The 21,188-nt window shown below is 49.2% G+C and overlaps 1 protein-coding gene across 2 annotated transcripts; it reads right to left on the bottom strand.

The window, feature by feature from the left end:
* Positions 1-2,418: 2,418 nt before the first annotated feature.
* PAK6 (p21 (RAC1) activated kinase 6) lies at positions 2,419-20,931 on the bottom strand. 2 transcript variants are annotated; one of them, XM_065755574.1, is made up of 10 exons: positions 20,841-20,931; positions 19,687-19,763; positions 13,894-14,102; positions 9,827-10,444; positions 7,257-7,748; positions 6,886-7,019; positions 4,969-5,095; positions 4,621-4,746; positions 4,263-4,397; positions 2,419-2,617 (listed from the first exon to the last, which is right to left on the bottom strand). In XM_065755574.1, exons 3-10 carry the CDS (start codon positions 14,095-14,097, stop codon positions 2,450-2,452), a joined length of 2,004 nt encoding a protein of 667 aa, XP_065611646.1. In that variant the 5' UTR covers positions 14,098-14,102; positions 19,687-19,763; positions 20,841-20,931; the 3' UTR covers positions 2,419-2,449. The 2 variants fall into 2 exon arrangements, with proteins under 2 accessions (XP_065611646.1, XP_065611647.1); XM_065755575.1 differs by lacking the exon at positions 20,841-20,931 and adding an exon at positions 20,380-20,431.
* Positions 20,932-21,188: the final 257 nt, after the last annotated feature.

Here is a 21,188-nt window from a genome sequence, read left to right as displayed (position 1 = left end):
ATGAGACACTCATCAGCTGCAGCAGAGCCCTGGTTTGACGAGGACAGGCACCATTAGATATACATAAGTGCAAGTGGGAGCTGACAGCAGTCGCAGGCTCCCAGTTTGATTTAGCAAATTGTTCATCTCTGTTCGACCTGCCAGCTTCAAAGGCCTTACACACGGCGACTGCCAGGGCTGAGACAGCACGGGAAGGCTCCGTGTCTGCAAGGCTGGCAGAAAGGAAAATAAAAGCAACATTTAGGGGAAACACGACACAAGGCAACAGAAAACCCCGAGGTACAAACGTGACCTCGTTGGAAGCTGATAGGAAAAGATATTTAGAAAGAAAGCCATCATCTTGAAGCATAATTACCCACTGAGTAGGCTGTGAGCAGAGGCTGCATTTTGTGACGTACTTAGATATCGATTAACACACGAGAAATCTGGCTCCTGAACGTCACTGCAATGCAAAGCAAAAACCCGCTCTGCTTATCACAGTTCTGCTGGCTGGTTGTGCAGCTCATGCCAGGGAACTGGGAAGGCCCTGGAGATGGCTTCAGTCTTCGTAACACCTCAGAACAATAAGACACATTTTAAGGCATCTCAGTAACGCAACAGGCATAGGAATAAATCAAGATCTACTTTAATTTAAAACACAAGTGCAAAGGATTCACAACTACAGGTGAGCAGGATCGTTTCAAATTATAAATCTTTTTAAAGCCCTGCTCTTTTGCATTAAAAAAAAAAAAAAAGCAGTATATCTGGAATACAGAAACATTTTACATCAAAAAACTTTCCAGTGCAGCTTAGGAAGAGCTAAGCAAATTCATTGCAATTAGCTTTATCAACCCCCTAACTTAGACATCCAGTCAGTGCAGGCCACCACCACCGCTCAAGTGGCCGCGGGCAGGGTGGTATCGAGAGGCAGTGACCTCATCCCTCAGCAGGTATCCAATACTATGTATAGTATTAGGTATAGATCCCTGCTAGTATAGTGTCTATATAGAGATACAGCAGGTATCTATACTGGAGCTGAATCAGCCTCCAGAGGTGCTCCTCTCACCGTGGTCTACAGAGGCAAGCTATGTGCTCCGCAGTCCGGGCGCCCACCACTGAGGTGGCTGGCAACAGTGCCAACGAAGTCCATCCCAAATTACTTCAAGTAATCAAGCGTGGCTTCAATTCTGAAGCAGGATCTGCCATTGGAGTAAATAGGAGAGGATAGAAATTATCAACATCTTCTGAAGAAAATGCAATGAAGAGTATCTGGGACAGCATAACTGTCCCAAGAATAACTTAATTTTTTAGGAAATTTGTATCTGAGTTTCGAAACGGGCTCCCGCTTTCATATATAAGACACGTTCTTGAGACCTCACAACAATATGCACCACCACTGTACAATGTGACATCCCGACTGGGGTCCGATTACCTTCACTACCTCACCGATCAGAAACTGTGTCATACAAAATATCTAAATCTATTTAAAAATAACTGGAAGAGCTGCTCGGACAACCAGAACCCTTCTGAACGTATCTCCAAGGGGGAGATACCAACTACAAAACATACATCAAAAGTTTCCCTTCTCCCCACGCTCTGTGTTCTTGGGAAGAAAGCTGCTCGGGGACCAAACGCAGGACAACACTCCCACGGAGTCTCCATTCCAAGCAGCACTGGAGGTGTTGCATGTCGTGGATGTTCAACCTGGTGGCAAGGACAACTGTTTGACAGAGCTCCAGCCGAGGCCTGCCTCCAACTCCAAAAGTTTAAGATAATGAAATGGATTCGAGATTGACCACTAAACCACACATATTCCTCAGCAAAAGAGAAGCACGTCGATGCACGAGAGCCACTTGAGAACAAATATGTACATATCACATCGGCTCCCTAGGAGAATATGTACAGCTCCCTAGGTCCACGTTTCACTGAAGGTTAAAATCACCTGTGGAAAAAGTCTCAGAGGAAAGAAGAAAAAAAAAACAACCTGTGAAGTCTTTGTGCATTGTTGGAGCGTTGAAAGGCATTTGTTCCCCAAGATGTATGGTTAGGTTAACTCAATACATCTGACAAAACAGAGATCACATTTCTAGTTGGGAAACCGTGCTGCAGTTTGGTAGCCAGCAGCCAAGGTTCACAGGAACTGTCCATCCTTCAGAGGCACGACCTCAGATCCGCATAACAACGCCGCTCTTTGGAAGAAGCGACCCAGAAGTCATCAAACCCCCGCGTTGCTCTTGAGGAAAAAAAAAACAACAACACATGGTCTTACGGAGATCTAGTACGCACTGATTGTCTTCAGCAAAAACAGAAGTTCACGAAGGCTGAGGACGCAAGGACAGCGTTCACATTCACCCTGTGAACAGACCGCTGCCGAGTTCTGAGCACCGCTCAATGGACAACGCCGCCCGGTCTCCCGATGCTTTGTTGCGTGTGCGTGTCACTTTTTCCCAGCGTTTCCCCTCAGGTGAAGTCAGCAGGTAGAGGTACGCTTTCTGTACTGCTGGATGAGGGGGACCAGGCACTCCGGGAGCCCTGTCTGGAGCAGAAAGGGATGATCCAGAAGCTCCTGTGCCGTTGCTCTTTCTAGCGGCTCCCGGGTCAACATCCTTTCCAAGAAGTCTCTGAGAACTGGAGAAGTCTGTGAAAAAAGCAACCAACCAAGTCAAGCCCGTAACGGGGAGAGGCAACATTCAACAACAGCCCGCTGAGGTAGGATCACTCAGCTCAACTTTAGCTTGGCACAGAAATGGAAGAGGAGATAGCAGGCACCTACGGAGTAACCGTACCAGCATCCTGCCCCCAGCAGCCACAACGTCTGCACGCTCTGGTTTACTTTCAAGGAGGCACACCATGATGAATGCGCACCGTGCCCTTAAACTGAAGCTGATTTTGTTTTCCATTTTCTTACTTGCTCCTTCATAAAAAAACTGAATCACCTCTGTCCTTTAAAATATGCACACTGAAGCCAGTTGAGTAGCCAGGCTCAAGAACCCACTGCAAGGCTCTGCACATCTCTTGCTGAAAGTAATCCTCTGGGTCATTAAAACTGAATAAAAAATGAGCTTGGCATATATTTATTTATTTTAAAGCCACTAATTGCATCCATTTTAGACCAGGGGCGTTTTCTTAGCTCTGGTTAACTCAGAAGCAGATCACAAAATACTGTTCACGGTGAACTGCAGCTTGTTTCGTGAGCGCTTTGAACAACTGCTGTGAATGGCCAGAGGGAAGAGGCACAAACACAGCTGAGCACCACGATCCTGCCTTTATCAGCCCGTCAATAATCCTGCCTACACTTCAGAGAAGCAGCAGGGACCGTCCCAAGGGGTGTCCGTTTAGCCTGTTGCACCCCGAACCACAGTAACTGACCTCAGTGTACCATTGAGGGTAATCAGAACGGAGGGCTGAATTCACAGCAAGTGCTGAGCCCCATTCAGAAGGCAGAGAGAGAGAGAGGAGGATGGGGCTTGCTTCCCCAGACAGCTGCAGGCACAGCTCGCCTCGTGAAGGGCTCTGGCTTTCACAGCCTGCAATGGGGTCATCTTTCCAAGTGATCTACACCACAACTGCTTTTACACTGCCTACGTGGGTCCTGAACGTGACCCTGACGTTTCAATTAGGGTTGCAAAGGCAAATAGGATAGGCAGCAGCTGTCAATGCTTGAGAGCACGCTGTTAGTTCAGAAGTCTGCTCTGTTAAATAATTCAGGTTCAGCAGCTGAAGATATTCTGATTAATTGGAAAGGCCGGTTAGCTCCGGAGTGCTGCAGAAGCTATTTGATTTCAGAGGCTTGGACTGAAATGAAAGGAGGACTTATCCTAAGTGAGGACCAAAAGGCAATCACTGTATTTCTTATGTCACTGATAGCTGTTTGTAAGAAACCACGAAGCTGAGCTAATCTTCAAAGCAGCTGCAGCATCCTCCACGAGCTGCTGTCTTGCTCTGAGCTTTCTTGCTCTGACCATAATGCAGCCTTTGCATTCCTGAAAGCTGGTGCCTCCCTGTTGGCTTCCCTGAAGGATGAGCAAGATATTAAACACTGGCTCCACCTGAAGCAGCTTCGATGTGCATCATCAGGTTCATGCCCAAGCGACCTTACGTTATTAGGACTGTTTCCCAAAACAGCCACTAGCTGTCAGCAGCAGCTTGAGGAACCAGGGCCAAAGAAGATCCCCCATGAAACGTGCCCTAGCAAGACTGCTTTCACAGCCAGCTTTACGGGGAACAGCTGGTACGTGTGTTTCCCCATGATAATCATCAGGTTTGCAAGACAACGTGCTCACCCTGTGGAAGTTCTTCAGTTTGGGAGGAGGACTGTCACGGAGTCTCTTCATTGCCTGGACTGGAGAATCGCTGAAATAGGGGGGCTCTCCATCCACCATCTCTATCACCATGATCCCCAGAGACCAGATGTCCACCTGTGGGGACAATGACACATCTATACACACAGCCCAGAGCAACAGGTCTTCCCACAAAGGTTTCAACGCCCACTCCACCTATGGCAAACATTACTGAGAGAGTAGAGCATTAATCCCTCGATGCTCTCGGGTCCCTCACTACAGTCTAACGAAGACAGCTTCCCTGTGACACCTCAGAATACCATTTCCTACCTCTTCTGACATGACGGAAGTTGCCCCTTACCTCGGTAGTGTACGGTACTCTTGCAATAACTTCTGGAGCCATCCAGTAGGGAGTACCTACCAGGGACTTCCTTTTAGGTACGTCTTTACTGATCTGAGCACAGAAACCAAAATCTGAGAGTTTGACCTGCGCAAAGAGAAATGCAACCAAACTTAAACACCATTCGTTATCCGCGCGGTCCCTTCCCACCCAAACCGTTCTACGATTCCACGGTGGGAAGCACCGAGGACAAAGAAGGCTAAAAGGAATAAGGGGATGACATAAAAACAAAGGACTGAGAGGAAGTAAAGAAGCAGATGAAGGCTACAACAGCAGAATACGGGAAGCGTTTTGGCTGAGGAAACCTACCCTTCCATCCAGTGTCAATAGGATAGAGTCGCTCTTAATATCCCGGTGAATGACCCCCTGGGAGTGAAGGTAGGACAGAGCCTGCAGCACTGATTCACACACCGTTGCAATTTGCTCTTCGTTTAGCCTGAAATGAAGGACATCATTTTTTAACGGCGCCGTCACTTGTGGGTAGCACGAGGTCCCGGTCGCCGTTACCGCTCCGTGCGGTTTCACGCAGCTGGATAACCTGGACAGTCCAAAGCTTAACTAAAGGGAATACAGGTAATAAACAGGGGAAGACACCAAGTCTTGAACTTCAGTCATTTCTGTCAGCACTCTGCATGCAAAGACCAAGAACCTCATCTTCAGCAACTCTCGCTACTTGGAATGCCAACGCCACGACCAAAGTGGAAGAAAAAGGATAGAAATGAAAACTCACCCCCACGGCGGGGGCTTTCTGCACACATAGACTGAGGAATGATAGAAGCTAAGTGTTGTAAATCACTGAAACGCTCCGAGTGCTTTTGCTTCTCGGTGTCTGAGCTCTAAGAAAAGCTGGTTCGTCTGAACTCTGTGGTTCTTGAAGATAAGGAGGTATACTTTCAGCACGTAACCTTCGGAATCTGCTTTCACTCAAGCGATTGCATGGTGTAAGAGAGATCACGAGGGGATTAGCTGACTCCTGGAGATGCAAATCAGTTATCACCTTCAGCGAGTAGTTAATGAGGGGAACGAGGGTGCTTTCCTCCCTGTGAAAAACTGATAAAGGTTTGAAGCTCACTTTGGATAAATGTTATGGTTATAAAAGATCCTGTTTCCACTGTGTGGAAAAAACAAGTATTCATTAAAGGGCTCAAAGGAAGGCCTCGTGAAAAAACATCTAGGCTGACATCCCGCAGTGGAATTCAGTCTCACTACGTAAACCTTTCACAAGCCTTTCCAGAATTACTATTATTTTTTTAATCTGTGGCTCCTGGCCCTGCAGACATCAAGCTACGAGCTGCAGGAGTTTCACTGGTTCTGCAATGCCAGCAGAGAACTCAGCACTCTTCGGGACTGAACATTCTATGTCCTGTCTGGGAGCAGACACACAAGAGAAAGCCTGGTCTCTCCACCCCTGAGATGTGCCTCTGAACAATCAGTTTTAGCAATACTACCCAACTGCAATCCAGTTCTGGAGGTTGGTGGCCCTGCCTGTGGCGGGGTGGGGGTTGGAACTCAGGGATCCTTTGGGCCCCTTCCAAACCAAGCCATTTTCTGGTTCTGTGATTCAATTAAGATTCTGAATTGTCACAAAGAGGGAAGCTTTTTCTACAGAGGTTCTTGGCCAGTTTTCTTTGGAGCTCCCTGCGTCGTCCGTTGGACAGACATCACCGGAACTCCTCGTGAGCGTGACTCTAGAGAAGACATTTGAGAATAACTCCTTTGCCCTGCAGAAACATTTTGGGGATTAATGAGTATGAGGCGGTGTGGACACAAAAACAAATTTAGGAGAATGTCCAGGTGTTGCTATCTTTAGGCAGCGACATTTGGGAGGGAGCCCAGATCTCTGCTGCACCTTTCTGGAGGAGTTAGCCACCATTTCAACCTCACTAAGGTCGTACCACTGCAAACAATCTGCGTTCTTTAATAGCTATTCAGTGAGCTTCTTGGCCAAGATGTGATGGAGAGAGTAAACAAGACTTCTTAAGAGTACCGTGCTTTACAGGGAAGGTCATCAAACAAACGAATGATGGGCATCCAAGGGGACAGTTCCCTTCTCCACCAGAAGTACCACTGCGTGCTTCCAACAGATGACAGTGGGGAAGCGTAGCACTGTCAGGGCATTGTAATCACGAGAGCTCTGAGGGAAACTACTCCTCCCAGAAGTCTCCGATCTGCTGTTGCCTGTGAGGCAGAAACGAAAGCGTTGGTGTTTTGGGTTTCGCTTCTCACCTGATCTGAGACACAATGTCAGTGAGGGCCCCCCCCTGCAGGAACTCCATCAGCACCCAGAGCTCCTCTCCCACCAGGTAGCTCTTGTACATCTCCACTACGTTGACGTGTTGATAGTCCCTCATTATCACCACCTGGAGGGAACACCACACAGGGAACAGCTGATCACCAAAGCACCACTCACCCTACGCACAGAGTCAATATGCACATACAAACTACACTGCAGTTGCCTCCCTCCCCCCCGGTCACGCTTTCCCTCGGACCTAGCGTAGTTCTGTTGAAAAGAAGATGCTTCTTGCTCCTCCCACACCTCCCACGACCGCGGCTTATACGGGGGGCAGCAGAGCCTCACCCCTCTTTATTACACTCACCTCATTGAAAAGGAGCTCCCGGCGCTGCTGCTTCCTCAGATCCATCATTTTCACCGCCACCTGCCGCCCTGAGTGCTTCTCTCGAGCGATGCAGACGATCCCCGTGGACCCTTCACCAATCTTGATGTAATTCTCCAGCAACGTCCGTGGATCCCCTTGGTCCACCACCATCCGAAGGGCAGCTTTGAACTGCTCGTGAGTCACAACCACGGGGTCCTCGCTCGCCGGCTGCCCTTTCCCAGAGGAGTCCTGGGGAAGGTGAAGGTTGCTGGAGCTGGTCTGAGTCTGCCGGTTTCGGGGGGACCCGGCCGGTGACGGCCTGCCTTGGGGCACCGCAGTGGCTTTCTCAGCTGTGGGTGACTTCTGGGGGGTACTGGCATCCGAAATAAGCCTGGGGAAATCGGACGTGGGCTGATCCGACGGGAGAGACTGGGCTTTGGCTGCAGGGCTGCGCGGCGAGCCCCACTGCTGGGGCCTGAAGAAAGCAGTAGGCTTTGGGAGAAACGAAAGCAGAGGAAAGGCAAAGAGCTGTTAAACGAACGTGAAGCAGTAGGCATCGGCTGCACGTTGCACCTGACTTATCTGGTAGCACACCCAAGTGAAGAGCTCTAGGTTGCTGTCTCCAGCACCCGCTGCGTGACTGGGGGAAGCTGCCCGTTGTCCATTTTCGAGCGTTAAGTTGCAGGATGGGTGTTGTTATGCTTTAAGGATCTCCAAAACGAGGCAGAGAGGCTCCTAGACATCAGCTCGCACTTTATAACCAGCAACAACCACAAAACACACACACAGTAAAACCCACAGTAAAAAGGGCCCTGTTAAAAAGCATTCCAGCCTCGCCACCAAAACTCAGGGGCAACCCGAGTTGCAGAGCGTTTGAAAATCCTTTATCCCTCCGTGCCTCTGATCTTCCTGTATATGAAAGGAAAGAAGATTCACGCCAAAGCTGTAAATCACTTTGAAGTCTTGGCCTAATTCCCTTTGGGTAATTACGCTCTGCCTACTGAAAACTCACTCTGCACACTTTGCCAGTACCTGCGGAGCGCTGCTGCCCATCAGACACAGAGTTAATGCTGTTCTGGGGAAAAGCACCATGCAGCAAAGCAGCTGCAGGCAGCCGGCCCCACACCAACACCTCGTCGTGTCCCTGGCTCACAAACTGCCCTCGATGACTTTGGATCAGCAGCATCCTTTTGGAGGCCCTTTTGGAGACCTCCTGCTCAAGCACGGCCCAACCCCGCCGGTTTATGGGAGCTGCTAAGATCACAGCCTGCAGGGATGTGGCTTCAGGATATGCATTCTCATGCTAGCACCGCATTTTCTCCCAAGCAGGAGAAATCTTGGAGCGCTCAGAGGGAGGTGACACACTGGAACAGGTCGCCCTGAGGGGCTGTGGATGCCCCATCCCCGGAGGCATTCAAAAAGCAAGGCTGGATGTGGCTCTGGGCAGCTCTAGTGGTTGGCCACCCTGCCCACAAGCAGGGGGCTGAAACTACATATCTTCAAGGTCCTTTCCCTGGCCGTCCTATGATTCTCACCCTGGAAATACCGAGCAATTAAGACCCCAGAACATTCGTTTTCTGCCAGAAAACAGTCGCCTCAAATTTAATTTCTATGCAGCTCGGTGCTTAATCAAGGATTTGTGAGGATGGCAACACGTGCACAAGCAGAGCCACAGACCACGGCCGTACGGTTTCGTCGGCGCTGACACTGCAGTGCAACTGTCAGAGGTTCCTTCCTCTTCATTTCCCAGCTCCACCCCCTGCAGTCCTGTGCAGACACGCTGGTGGCAATGAAATATCTATTTCCCAACTCTTGTTTTGTCTCGGGAAGGAGGAAAACAATAAAAATAAATAAATAAAATCGGGGGTTTATATAACCTACAGCACGCAAAAGGGCACAACTCGCATGCAAGCTCACACATGTTTGGCTAACCACACATCAGTATTGTTTCCTGCTCTGGGAATGTGACAGCCCCTGTGCACACAGCTCCAGTGTCAGTGCTGTCCCACCCCACCCCTGGCTGAAGGAAGCTGAAGGAAGGGGAGCTCCACCTTCTCCCCGGTGCCTGCAGGCTGTGAGCTGTCCCATCAATAGGAAAAGCTGATGGCCTGTGTGAGTCAAACAGGATGGATGCCAGCATTCCCATTCTAGGCAAGCTGGCAGATACGGCTGCCACCAACGAACTTTTGCACAGGCAAAACGATGCGTTCCTGATGTAAATGGTGTCCATTTCCCAAGTGGCAAAAGCACATTTCTGGTAGTACGATTGCACTGAAGTTATGCCTTTATGACAGCAGGGCAGCGGGGTTAGGAATCCCCATCTCCTTTCTCAACCTACCTAGCTGCAGAAGCACAGCACTGCTAACAAGGCTTTCCCATGCAGACCTGGCTGCTATTTTGAGCTGTGCCTACTGGTGTATTGTGCTAAGCTCAGAAGGACTGCACGTCTCCTCTGGCCAGGGCTATTCTCATTCCAGCATTACCCACAACAGTGTTTGCAAATTTGAGCTGTGAACCTCTGGAACTGCAGAGACAACACGGAGCTCAATGAAAAATACTGATAGTTGTACCTTTATATGCAGGGAAGGCCCCGACTTGTTTGAGCTGCTGGAGGAGGGGAACACGCTGCGTAACAGCCTCCTCTTCAAGCTGTTCTCCCGTGATTTGGAGCTGGGGCTGCCTTCTCCTGAGGGCCTCGAGTTTGCCTGTCGTACCAGGCAAGGTTGAGGCCAGCACTCTTCCAAGCTCCTTTTGCCCATCTTGTCGCTCTCTCCCAGCAGAGCTGGCACGTGCTGCAGACAAGAAGCACGCTGGAGGCAGCTGCTGTCAGCATCCTGGAACTCGGAAGGCCCAAGGGACTGAGCTTTCGTGACCATACCATTGGGGTGAGACTGTCCATCCAACCTGGGTTTGTAATCTGGCCACATGGTCTGCCTTCGGGTCACCTTGGTCCCACCATTGCAATTGAGGTAGTTTCCATATTTGTCTGCCCAATCTGCCTCAGGGCTCTGAAGATACATGTCCGGGGGTCTGTCTTCCCCCAGGAGCCCAAGGGACTGAGCTCTCCTCCTGCTGGTGGGGCTCCTTCCCCTCAAAGTGTTGGAGCTGATGGCAGAAAGCTTCTGGATATCGCTGAGTATCCCAGAGATGTAGCCTTCCACTTCCACGGTGCTGCCCCTCACGACCGTCTGCGAAACACAGGGAAAGGGTGGAAATGTTAGAGCTGTAAAATCTGAGGTTCAGTTCGTTGGGACAAAGGTTATGTTTTGTCTGCGTGGCCAAAACAGACTCAGACTTCTTTAGCAGAAGTGGCACGGTGCCTTCAGAACAGCAGCTCCTGCTGCTGCCCTTGCCCCCCTAACGGTTGCAACATCAGAGCAAAACTGGGATGCTGTTGGCACTCCCCACTCTCTTGTGCTGGAATTATGCTCCCGAAGAAGCTGCAGCATACTGCAACCTCCAACTGCAAAGGTCACCTTGCTAGTCCAGCCTAAGGTTCACCTCTCCTCTGTTGCATTCTCAACGCCGTTGTAATCAGCCTCCCTGGTTCTCTACCATTTGTGCTGATTCATTTTAATCTTGACCAGTGAAGACCACAGCACTCCAACGCTATATTCCTCCTCTGTTTGGCCAAGCTATTATAATTAAAAACGACGAACAAAGTGTCACACCAGCTCACAATTTGCCTCGTAAGCAGAGGATAAAGAACAAGGCATCCATCCAAACAAGCCACAGCACCATAGAAGTAGGACGTTTGAAGCTGTCAGTATATTATATAGCATTCTACCTTGCTTATTCTAGAGCTGAAAAGCTTACAGAAGCTTTTTCAGGGCTGGAAGCTTCAGAAATTCAGAGCATAGAATGCCTCCTACACCCTCACGAATCTCTGCCGGAGGAAAATCCTTCCCTGGAGTAATGGCAATCTCCTGTTTGCTAACTGAACTCTGGGGATTTTCTAAAGATGCTGAATTAATTACACCCAGCCCAACGTTCAGCTGGTGCAAACCAGAACACCACCACGGTGAACGAAACCAGCACCTAGTTCATTCAGCATCTGGGAACAAAAGGCAGAGGAGATGAAGAAACAAACAAGGTGAAGAAAGGATGACCCAACCAATAACAGACCTGTAGCAGGAAATTCTGCTCCTCGGTCCTGTTGTGCCACCCTCACCTTTTAGTTAAAAACTTCCTACAGTCAGACTCAAGCCACTCCTGTTGCGCTGCCTGTTCATTAAGTCAGTTCCATCTCCCTTCTGAAGTCATGCTTAAAGGCCACATCAAATTAATGAGTACACAGCCAAACTTGAGCCGAATCTGCATGGAATGCTCTCACAGAGATCTTCTAACTGAGATTTAGAAGCGATATCTTTCAAAAGAAAATCGACCTTTTCCAAGCTACACACAAGTGCATATTAAAATAAAAAAGAAAAACTTCAAGAAGTCCAATGTATGCATAAGTGCTCGATACTTGTACATAATCTTATTATTGACTGGCACCGTTGAGCAGGAATTTGTTGAAGCTTAAAAAAAGCCATCACCTACGGGATGCAGTCTAAGGAGTGATTGCATTTGGACTTACTGGGGGAAAAAATATCAAAACCAGTTGAAAACCAGTTTTTGAACACTGTTGGGTTCTCAAAGCTTTGTAACACCTTCCAGTTTTCGCCGCCCACCGATGTGTGCAGTCATAGGTGGAGGAACTGATCAGTACCACAGTGGGGACAAGCTCCACTTAATATCTCTGTGGACATTTCTATTTTGGCAGTGATACTTAGAGAACAGTTTGAGGCACACTTTTCCTCATACTTACCAAAAAAATTAGTCTGGTTTGCTCTGGGAACGCCACAGTTAACAGTGTCAAGAGCCTAACGCCAGATGCGGGAGAGATTTCCCATTCCACTCTGACCCAAAACCTTTTACTTTGTGATTGAAGGAAACTCGATTGCTCAACACGACTGTCTTGGTTTTGATAAACCCTTGCTGGCTGCCAGCTCTTACCCTGTTATCTGTGGGAAGTGGTTGCAAATAGATGGCTTGCTTATTCGTTCCAGTTGCTTTCTGGGAAGTTATTCTGACCGATCTGTAATTCTTTGAATGTTGTTGGACCCAGCTGACTTGAGAACATCCAACTTACTTAAGAAGTCTCAGATGTTCCTCTCTTATTCTAGCAGAGCCCTTATCCCTCCCCGTGCCCGCACTGTGCCGGCCTGCTAATCACAGTTAACCTTTTCAATTGCGACTGAAGAAAAATCATTAAACATTAAAAATCTCTCTCAGCGTCCTCTGTTATTAACTTTCTTCCAAAACGAGCAGGGAACAAATTCTTGCCTTCATCCTCCTCCTCAGTGTACTTCTGACGTTCCTTAGTGCCCTTTATGTTCTCTGAGAAGAACGTCTCTCTTTGTGCCTTGGCCTTCCAGGTTTTTTTTTCCCCTACATACATTTCTTTTTTATTTGCCCTTTCTAACTTGACCTAGTTTCCACCCATCTGAGCAATCCTCCTGCAGTTTAAGCTCATTAGAGCTCTAACCAAGTTGGGCTCCTATTATTTATTTTCCACCTTCTCTGGTTCTATCACTTACTGCATTTCGAACCTCAAAGCAGATTCAGGACACCACAAAACAAAAGGCAATACCTCCTCCCTTTTTATTTTGCCCATCCTTCCTGAGCAAACCTTCCCCTCGTAAATCAGCATTCTGTTCAAGCCATTTAAACAGCAGGCTTGGTTTTGCATGAGAACTTGCATTATACTAAAATATATTCCCATTTAGTCCTCAACCTTTAAGCAACCGTACACAAAAGGCTAAGTACGTTCAACAGATAGACAGCTATTCTCTTTTAAGTTCCTCCTGGAACCCAAGTAGGAATATCTCTATTTTATAACCTACCTTTCACAGTTTTTAGGCCCTTGTGAGGCTGAGTTTGGGGTTGTTTTCTTTTAAACAGGGAACACACAAGTTGCCACAAGCCTTTAAACGCGGTCATTCTGTCACCATCGATCACCCCCTTTTCCCAGTGGTCAGTAAGAATCTGCCTCTCTTCACATAGCAGGTCCCTGAAGACACTCAGGAGCACACAGGTTTCTGATGACCATTTTTAACAGCCATCCAAGCAAGACAACCACCTGAATTCGCCCATCCGCAAGAGTCAGTACCTTTCTCTCATTACCAAAGGGCCTTAAGGAAATTCTCCTGTTCTCTATATCCCACTTTCTGTTCAAACTGCTGTTTTATAAACCCTTTGAGGATTTACAAATACCCCAAACCCAAGTGGAGTCGTGCTCCCTGTTCTCCCTCATTCATTCAGACATCCATGAACTGCAAGCTAGTGCTACCCCGCTCTCTCCCACTCAGGCTTCCCTGTCAACAGAATCACCAGCCAAATTTGCTCCCCCACGGGGATGACAAGCTGGTTATTTGAGCAGTGGCACTACTGCAGCTAAGGAGACCGTTGTCCTTACTTCTGATCAAGTTACTGTAGACTCAAAGACAGAGTTACCAAAGCGCAGCCCGCTCCCATACGCTGAATTCCTTACAGACTTCATCCTTACTTCTGCATATCAGGCACTGAAGTTCTCACCTCAACGCTCCCACCCTGCTAACCCAGGGAACTGGAAAGAGCAGCCCACCTCCCTTACCTTCATAGGCTGGAGTTGCATCCGGGTGATCCTTGAAGGGTCCACCACCGGCTTGGGGCGCCTCAGCGTGTCTAGAATATTCTGCCACTGAGGTGGCAGGCCCACGAATTTGCCCTCTTTTGGGTCGAACGAAGTGTGGACGCGGTGCTCAAAGTTCTGCGGAGCTGAGATCTCGGGGCGTTTCTTCTTCTTCTTGCGGAACATGATGCCTGAACGAGGGAAGGCAATGCCATCAGAGCTCCTGCTGTCTGCCCAGCCAGTACCACCACCTATCCATCACATCAGCTCATTACAGTGTATTCCTATCACCCTCCAGCGACCAGCACTTGGACAACAACGGAGCTGGCACGATGACCTGCAAGCTCTCCTACGTCCTGTTTAATGGACAAAGAACTGCTGCAGCTGAAAGAAGAGACAAAATCATTGAAAAGATGGCAACCCCGATCTGGTTAAGGGGTTCCCACAACTCTCCGTTCGTAGTCTTGTATCCATAACATCTCCCCTAGCCGTTCATTGATTCATAAAGTAAGGGAGGTTGTAATCTGCTAGCTTTTACTACAGAAACACGTCGTCTAAGTCTGTGACGTGGTTACCACGGCCCAGCAGCCCCTAGAAGGAGATTTTCTATGTCACAGGTCTACGTCCCCAACCGTGCAATCCAGCCCTGGTGAAACACAGTCTTCGCATGCTGATGGTGCCCATTGCAGACCACGAGTACTACACACAGAAAAGTACAGGCAAGGCTGGAAGCTCTTTCCAATGGAAACCAAAATACGTCTCTACGGAGAGCTGAAGGGAAGAGAGGCTGTGCTGCAGGTCAGCACCACAGCTACTCAAACACAGTGATATGTCTCTAATGCCCCCTGGGTGCTGCATATTAAGTACTGCTACCTGGAGTACTGCACCCAGAGCTGAAGTTCTGAGCTGCTGATCACACAGCAGTCGTGGCAGCTACTTGGATCCACAACAGGGGCGTTACAGCGACGGTACTGCTTTGAACTCTATCTTTCCTTCCCCTGCTCCTAGTCTCATGGCTTCATCCTAGCTCTATTCTGAGATATCCCTATCTCTATTCAGGGCACAGCACACGTTGCCTTTTAAGTTTGCTTTTTAATGGCTTCACGTGGCCAGGGGTCCTGAAAAATGTGCTTTTTAACACGCAGCAACCATTAGCCCTTGCAGTATCAATTGCTTCTGATCCAGAAGACAAATGATCACAGCTAAACCACAAGGCTCAAATCGCTCAGATTTACAGCCTGGGTGACATCCCAGCCCCATGCCAACAGATGAGTTTGCATAAGCATAAACAACGTGCATTAGTCAATTTACATTACATGACTGTACTTGTCAATCAACACCTGGAATACACTTAGTTCCTCCGTACAAAAGCATACTGACTAAGCCCAGAAAGCAGCATCTACTAAGTTCATGATCAATTTGAGGGTGGCTAGCTGACACGGCCTGCATCTGCCTCACTGTCTGATAATAGACATCTTAAAGAGAAGAAAATGCAATCAAGTCCAAATATAACACAACGCCGAGCACCCGGTGACATTTGCTTTCGGTGGCCAGCATCAATCTTTGATCTTAAAGGCACTGCCACATCAGACAGGTGGTTTAAAGGTACACTGCATCCACGAAATTCGCACGCTATTAAAAGCAGTTATTACAACCCATCAGATTTCCAATCATCTGTGTGGGTTTTGCATCTCGTTGAGGTCTGTATTTAAGCAGCCTCCTTTCACCCTGTGGTTTTCATGCGAGAGCTATTTGTTTTTACTTCCAACATCCAGCTACAGAACGTTCAGATAGAAAACATAAAACAGGCCTTTCCTAATTCAGTAAGAAATTCATACGAATACGTTAAGCATAAAAGATTTTGCAAATCAAGACAAACCTGTACTTAAAGGCAGACAGCATCCCTTTAATATAAGAACACAAATACCGTGACACCGATATTATAATAACCTCCCAGACTTCAGTCTTTCATTCCTTGCTGACAATTGGAAGAAATGTCACAAACAGAAATAATAAGAGTCACTACCATGAGACAAAAGCAGTCGGAGATTGAGATGCTCTCAGCAATCCATTCCTGCTGCCTGGGAAACCACGTTAGATTTTTCAACTCCAGATATAGCTGTTCCTAGAGGATACAGATCCGAAAGCTGTCACATCTGCCAGTGAGCATGAGAAAAAATCCCACAGCCAGCAGATCCAGAGCAGGGGGAGGGATCGGTGGGAAGGAGGGGCAAGAAGAGAGAAGGGTCAGGCTCCTAGGAGAGGAAGTGGGGGGAAGATTGGGGATGGAAGAGAAGGGGAATCGGAGTTAGGAACGGAGCAATGACTGGGAGGCAGGCAGCCCAAGGAGGAGCACAAAAAAAAAGAAGTAGATAAGCATTATCAGGAATTGCTCGTTAACAGCACAAGAGTTCAAACCAGCAGACAAAGGGGCTTGCACACTCTTCTTTAATCTCACTTGCCACCCCGCCGGCATACGAGCGCTGCACTTAGCTATGCACATACCCGTTCACTCACACATACGCTTGCTGACAGCTAAACCAGCAGAGAGCTACTTCAGCCTCACTCGTGCAGCTTCCAGTTAAAAATAAGCTCTCCCTCCCCCTCCTTGCTGCAGCAACTGAACTCACTCGGCGCTTATTCGGCTCCTCTCGCAGATCTGGCCGCAGCTCGCCGCATCCCTCCCTGGGCAAGAGATAACGAGCAGCCAGGGCTCAAGCAAGCAGCTCCCTCGACTGCAAAGCACTCCCCCAGCTGACAGCGGAGGCCAGACAAGCGAGGATGGAGCAGGGGAGGGGAGAACTCAGGACCCGAGGAGCTGCAACACGTGGCTTAGGGCTGGAGGCAGAAGGGGTCCCAGAGAATCCATCAGTTCAAAGGGCAAAGATATGCGTTCCCACATTTTGCTATGCAGGTCGCTGTAATTCAACACGTTTCGAGTGCAGGGGAAGCTGTGTGCACGGGTGTCTGTGCTCGTGCACAAGTGTGTCCATGAGAGGAGGCACAGATGGCACTCACTGCCCTCCATACCTTCTGAAACCCTCACGCTGACCCTCCTGAGGACTCTGACGTTCTTTATGACAAAGCACAGATATTCACAGCCTTTTGCAGACGAGGAAAAACGAACAGGGTCCTTCCCCAAGGAGCTTCAAAATGTAAAAGCGACCTCATATGGCAGGGAAAAAACATAAGAGACAACGAAGGGTGGGCAAAAAGGGGAAAGAAAAGGTAAATAGCCTGCAAGCTGAAATGGGATCTAAGAGCAGGGAGCCTTATCCCAGCAGCCCCAGCCACGTTCATCTGCTATACTAGTTTGAAAAATGCTGGGCTAGATACTTTGCTTCCCTAAAGGAAGAATGGATGTTTGCCTGCTGCTATCACTTCCCCTATTTCGAGTCCTTTCCTTCCACTCACCCCCACGGCCCCCGACAGCAGAGCTGTGTGTTGGTGTGAACTGATGTAATGCTCTAAATCCTGCTCAAACACACGCACGAGCGCACAGATTAATATTACATTAGAAATAAGCTTAGAGAGAGACATCTTTGTTATACTGCCAGGTTTCTTTTTGACCAATGAGAAAAAGAACACAGCCATGCTTGACAGTTTGTGCACTGCCTCCATTGAACACTGAAAGCCTCTTTCCCCCCAGCTCCATTTCCTTGCTCCCAAATGAGAAGCAAAACCTAAAACACAGTGGATGCCTATCTATTCAGGTTGTTTTGGATGCTGCTCAGTGACACGCCTCTAGGTACCAGACCAAAATCATTCTGGAGAGCATAAAAGCTCTTGCTAAGGAAAGACCTCTTGAACTTTCTGTCGCCAGTACAGGCACGTCCCAGATGCTAATGGGTTTTTTTCCCCATTAGCTTTCCATTATTTACAGCCTCCCTAGAAATCACAGCTAAATTCACTTGCCCCACTGAGCCAAGCTCTGAAGACTGCCTCCACCCTCCAGAATTTTCAGACAGAAGGAAGGGAAAATGAATTGTTATCCTCGTTTACAGACGAGACGCACTCAAAATAAAAAGATGTGGCCCGATTTTTGGCTGGTTAGCTCTAGCTCAGCAAACCTAAAAGGGCTCCCAGGTATGTCTGCTGGCTGCTCTTTAGCCATGTATCGAGGCCAGAGGGAGGCCCAACACACCCTGGCTTCCACTGAGAGGAAAGCTGGGCACACAGCACCATTGGGAGATGGGATGTATTCCGATCCCGTTCGATCTCGACACCAGCAGGTGGGTTTAGATGCTACGGCAAACACCAGTAGCACAGACAGAAGGCACAACCCAAAACTCAACTGCAATGCATCAGAAGTGAGCATTTTCCAGTTTGCATCTGGTTTGTAAGAGGGTGGCAGGCAGCAAATAGCACTGCGGCGCCAAAAGGAGGACGCAGCGACGGAGCTTCAGCCTCTCGCGCGCTGGATGCACTCTAAGTCAGCATAAAGATGTTACCAAGATTAGAATATCAACATTTTGAGCTCTGCCTGCAAAAATCCAGATGAATAATGACATCTCGTGTGTCAGACAGAAGGTTATGTTGGGACAAGGGAAAAAGGGGCCCCATCTGGCCCATCGGGTCACGTGGCAAAGCAAGGAGCCAACGCAGCAGGCTGCATCTGGGGAGCAGGCCACATCAGGAACAGCACAGTGAAACGCTGGGTGCCACGTCCTGTGGTTCTGTCTGTGCTCCTCCATCCCACGTGGTCTGTAGCCCACGGGACGGCCGATGAGCAAACGGCAGCCTGGGCAGGGAGCCCCAACACGTGGGGAGGAGAGCAGCTTAGGCCACGCAGCCTGGCTGACTCTGGATGCGGTGCTATTCACTGCTGCTATTAAACAGCACCAGCTGATAGAGAAATTTCAGTCGTAACAGGCAAGGCTGCTCCCAGGGAGTATTGGCTGTTCTGCATAGTGTGGAAGGGAAAAGGCGGAGGCCATGAGCACGAACGTTCCCACGTGTTAAAACCCAAGGTGCACTCATTACACAAGTAAATGTAAGAAACTGTTGCCTACAACGACACTCCGTTCGTCAATAAACCACGAGATAATCTAATTACTAACACCATAAATTGGAATGGCTCTGGCCTGGGGTAAATGTAATGTCATCTGTCATCACCACTACCAGTGTGATGCGCAGCGTGTACCCTACCTAGCAAGCACGAGAGGCCAGAAAGCTGATCCTCTAGTTCAGAGCCTCCCACGGCATGATCTGCTGCATCAGGATAACGTGTTGACTAACCTTCAGCTGCTCCTGCTAACTTCTGTGTGTGCAGAACTGACCTGCAGCTCTGAACGAGACTTCTGCCCGACAGCTCCGATGGCGCTGGAGAGCAGGGCGATGTGCAGTGCAGAACTTGGAACCTGGCTGAGTCTTTACCCCTGTAAAAACAGCCCCTGTGAGGGGAACAGCCTGCCCATCTTGAGGCACAGTTAATAATCCAGCAAACGACTTGCTGATAGCTCTTTTCCTTGTTTGATCAGCTGTCGTTGTTACTGGGTACAGAACCCACTGCTCGCACTTAGCAGGCAGAACATGCAGATCGAGGCACGGAATACAAATTCAATATGCAGCTTCATCACACCATCAGGAACGAGACTGTTCAAAGGGATGGGGCTTGAGAGAGAGCCATACAGCAACTTTTCCTTCCCCGGCAGCTCTACAGGGGCTCAGCTGCTCAGATTTTAGCCTAACTCAACACTTAGAAAAGCAAGGGAGGACTCAGCAAGCACCTCTTATTTTATAGACACCCCCCAGCCCCACGGAGCTCTCACTCACCAGCCACAAAGTTCTCTTCTGTTGTACTGTGGGTTTTTTCAGTACTCTGTCCCCAAATACATTAAGGCATGAACATCCTGGCAAAGAAGAAAACAGATGCATCAGCAAACACACGTGGTCAGGACTGCTTTCTGTAGCTGTGAGGTGAAATGCACGTCTGCGTGTGCTGGTTAGCACCTGGCAAAAAGAAAAAAAGCCAATAGAACTGCTGATAATAACCAAAACAAGAGGAGATGAGACAGCTTTCAGATAGCCAGGGTACACCCACACGCCCGTACACACCAGAGTACTACAGCATAGTGTGTCAGGAGGTGTGCTGAAAGCATCTAGCACGGCTGCCAGCTCAGGAGAGCAGACGTGAGGGGTTTTAATTGTCGAGTCAATTAGGCTTCTTCATCAGATATGGCGAGGGCCCTCACGGATGTTACAGGCTTCAGAGGAGATGCTGCTACGCCTCGCGTAAAAGCAATGAGCATGCATGCTCCTGACATGCTGTCAGCTTTCCCGAGCATCACCCAGAGTCATCTTAACCCCTCCGTAGCCCCAGAGGTTTAAGAGCATCACCCTGCAAGATTCAACACTTTTCTTCTCCATTGTTTTCAGCCATTTGTAGGTTTCGTTGCCAGAGCCCGGACACCACAGACCCACACCACAGCCCTACCTAAAAGACAGCAGAAAGCAAAAAGATCTTACTGGCAGTCCCACCAGGAGAGGACAATTCCAAGCGAGAGGAGAAAGAAGGGTCTGCAGGGAAACTCTCCCACTGCCATGCAGCAAAGCCGACTGGAGGACAGCGTTGCTGGGCTGTAGGAGTAAAGATGGAGCAAGCTCCTTCCCAAAGGAATCCAACCCCCGGATTTTCTTGCCACCCCTTGAGAGGAAAAGATGGCATGACCCCCCTGAACCCCTCGCCCAGGGCTGGCATTGCCAACGCACGTGGGATCGCTCCGCTGCGAGCGAGGCTTAGCTCCGAAGGGAAGGGGTTAAGCTGCAGCAGCACACCCACTGGGGAGCAGAGACATTGGTTTGAACTGACAAACCTGGTAGAAAGGGAACAAACTGCATGAACAGCAGCCATTAGGACAGCACTGCCTCTGCTTTAAAGCGAGCAGGCAAGTCAGCACGGGTCCCCAAAGCGGCAGGACAGAGCTTACCCCCGGCTCCTCATCGCTCCGAACCCACAGGAGAGGAGGAAGATCTCCAGCACCCGGATCCACCGAGGCACCCGTGCACTTGGGAGAGAAAGGCGGCGGCGGAAAGCGGGAGAAGAGAAAGGGGTGGAGGCAGGGCTGACATGTTTGCACAGTGCCTGCTTCACCTGAGTTTGATTTCAGGGCGTGGCAGCAGATGGGACGCGCTCAGCGCGGAGGAGCCTCGGGTCCACGTAGCAAGGAGAGGGACACGCTGATGGCTGAGCCTCCTGGGGACATCCTGCCTTCTCCTATGGGGGGAAGGAAGAGAGAGAGGAGCTCGCTCACACCTGAGCACCAAGGCTTGGAGAA

This window comes from Cyrtonyx montezumae, unplaced genomic scaffold, assembly GCF_038088225.1.
Source record: "Cyrtonyx montezumae isolate F1298 unplaced genomic scaffold, pur_monq_1.0 scaffold_10, whole genome shotgun sequence".
Lineage (NCBI taxonomy): Eukaryota > Metazoa > Chordata > Aves > Galliformes > Odontophoridae > Cyrtonyx > Cyrtonyx montezumae.
The sequence above is the reverse complement of the archived record's forward strand: the minus strand, read 5'-3'. Positions and strand labels throughout refer to the sequence as shown.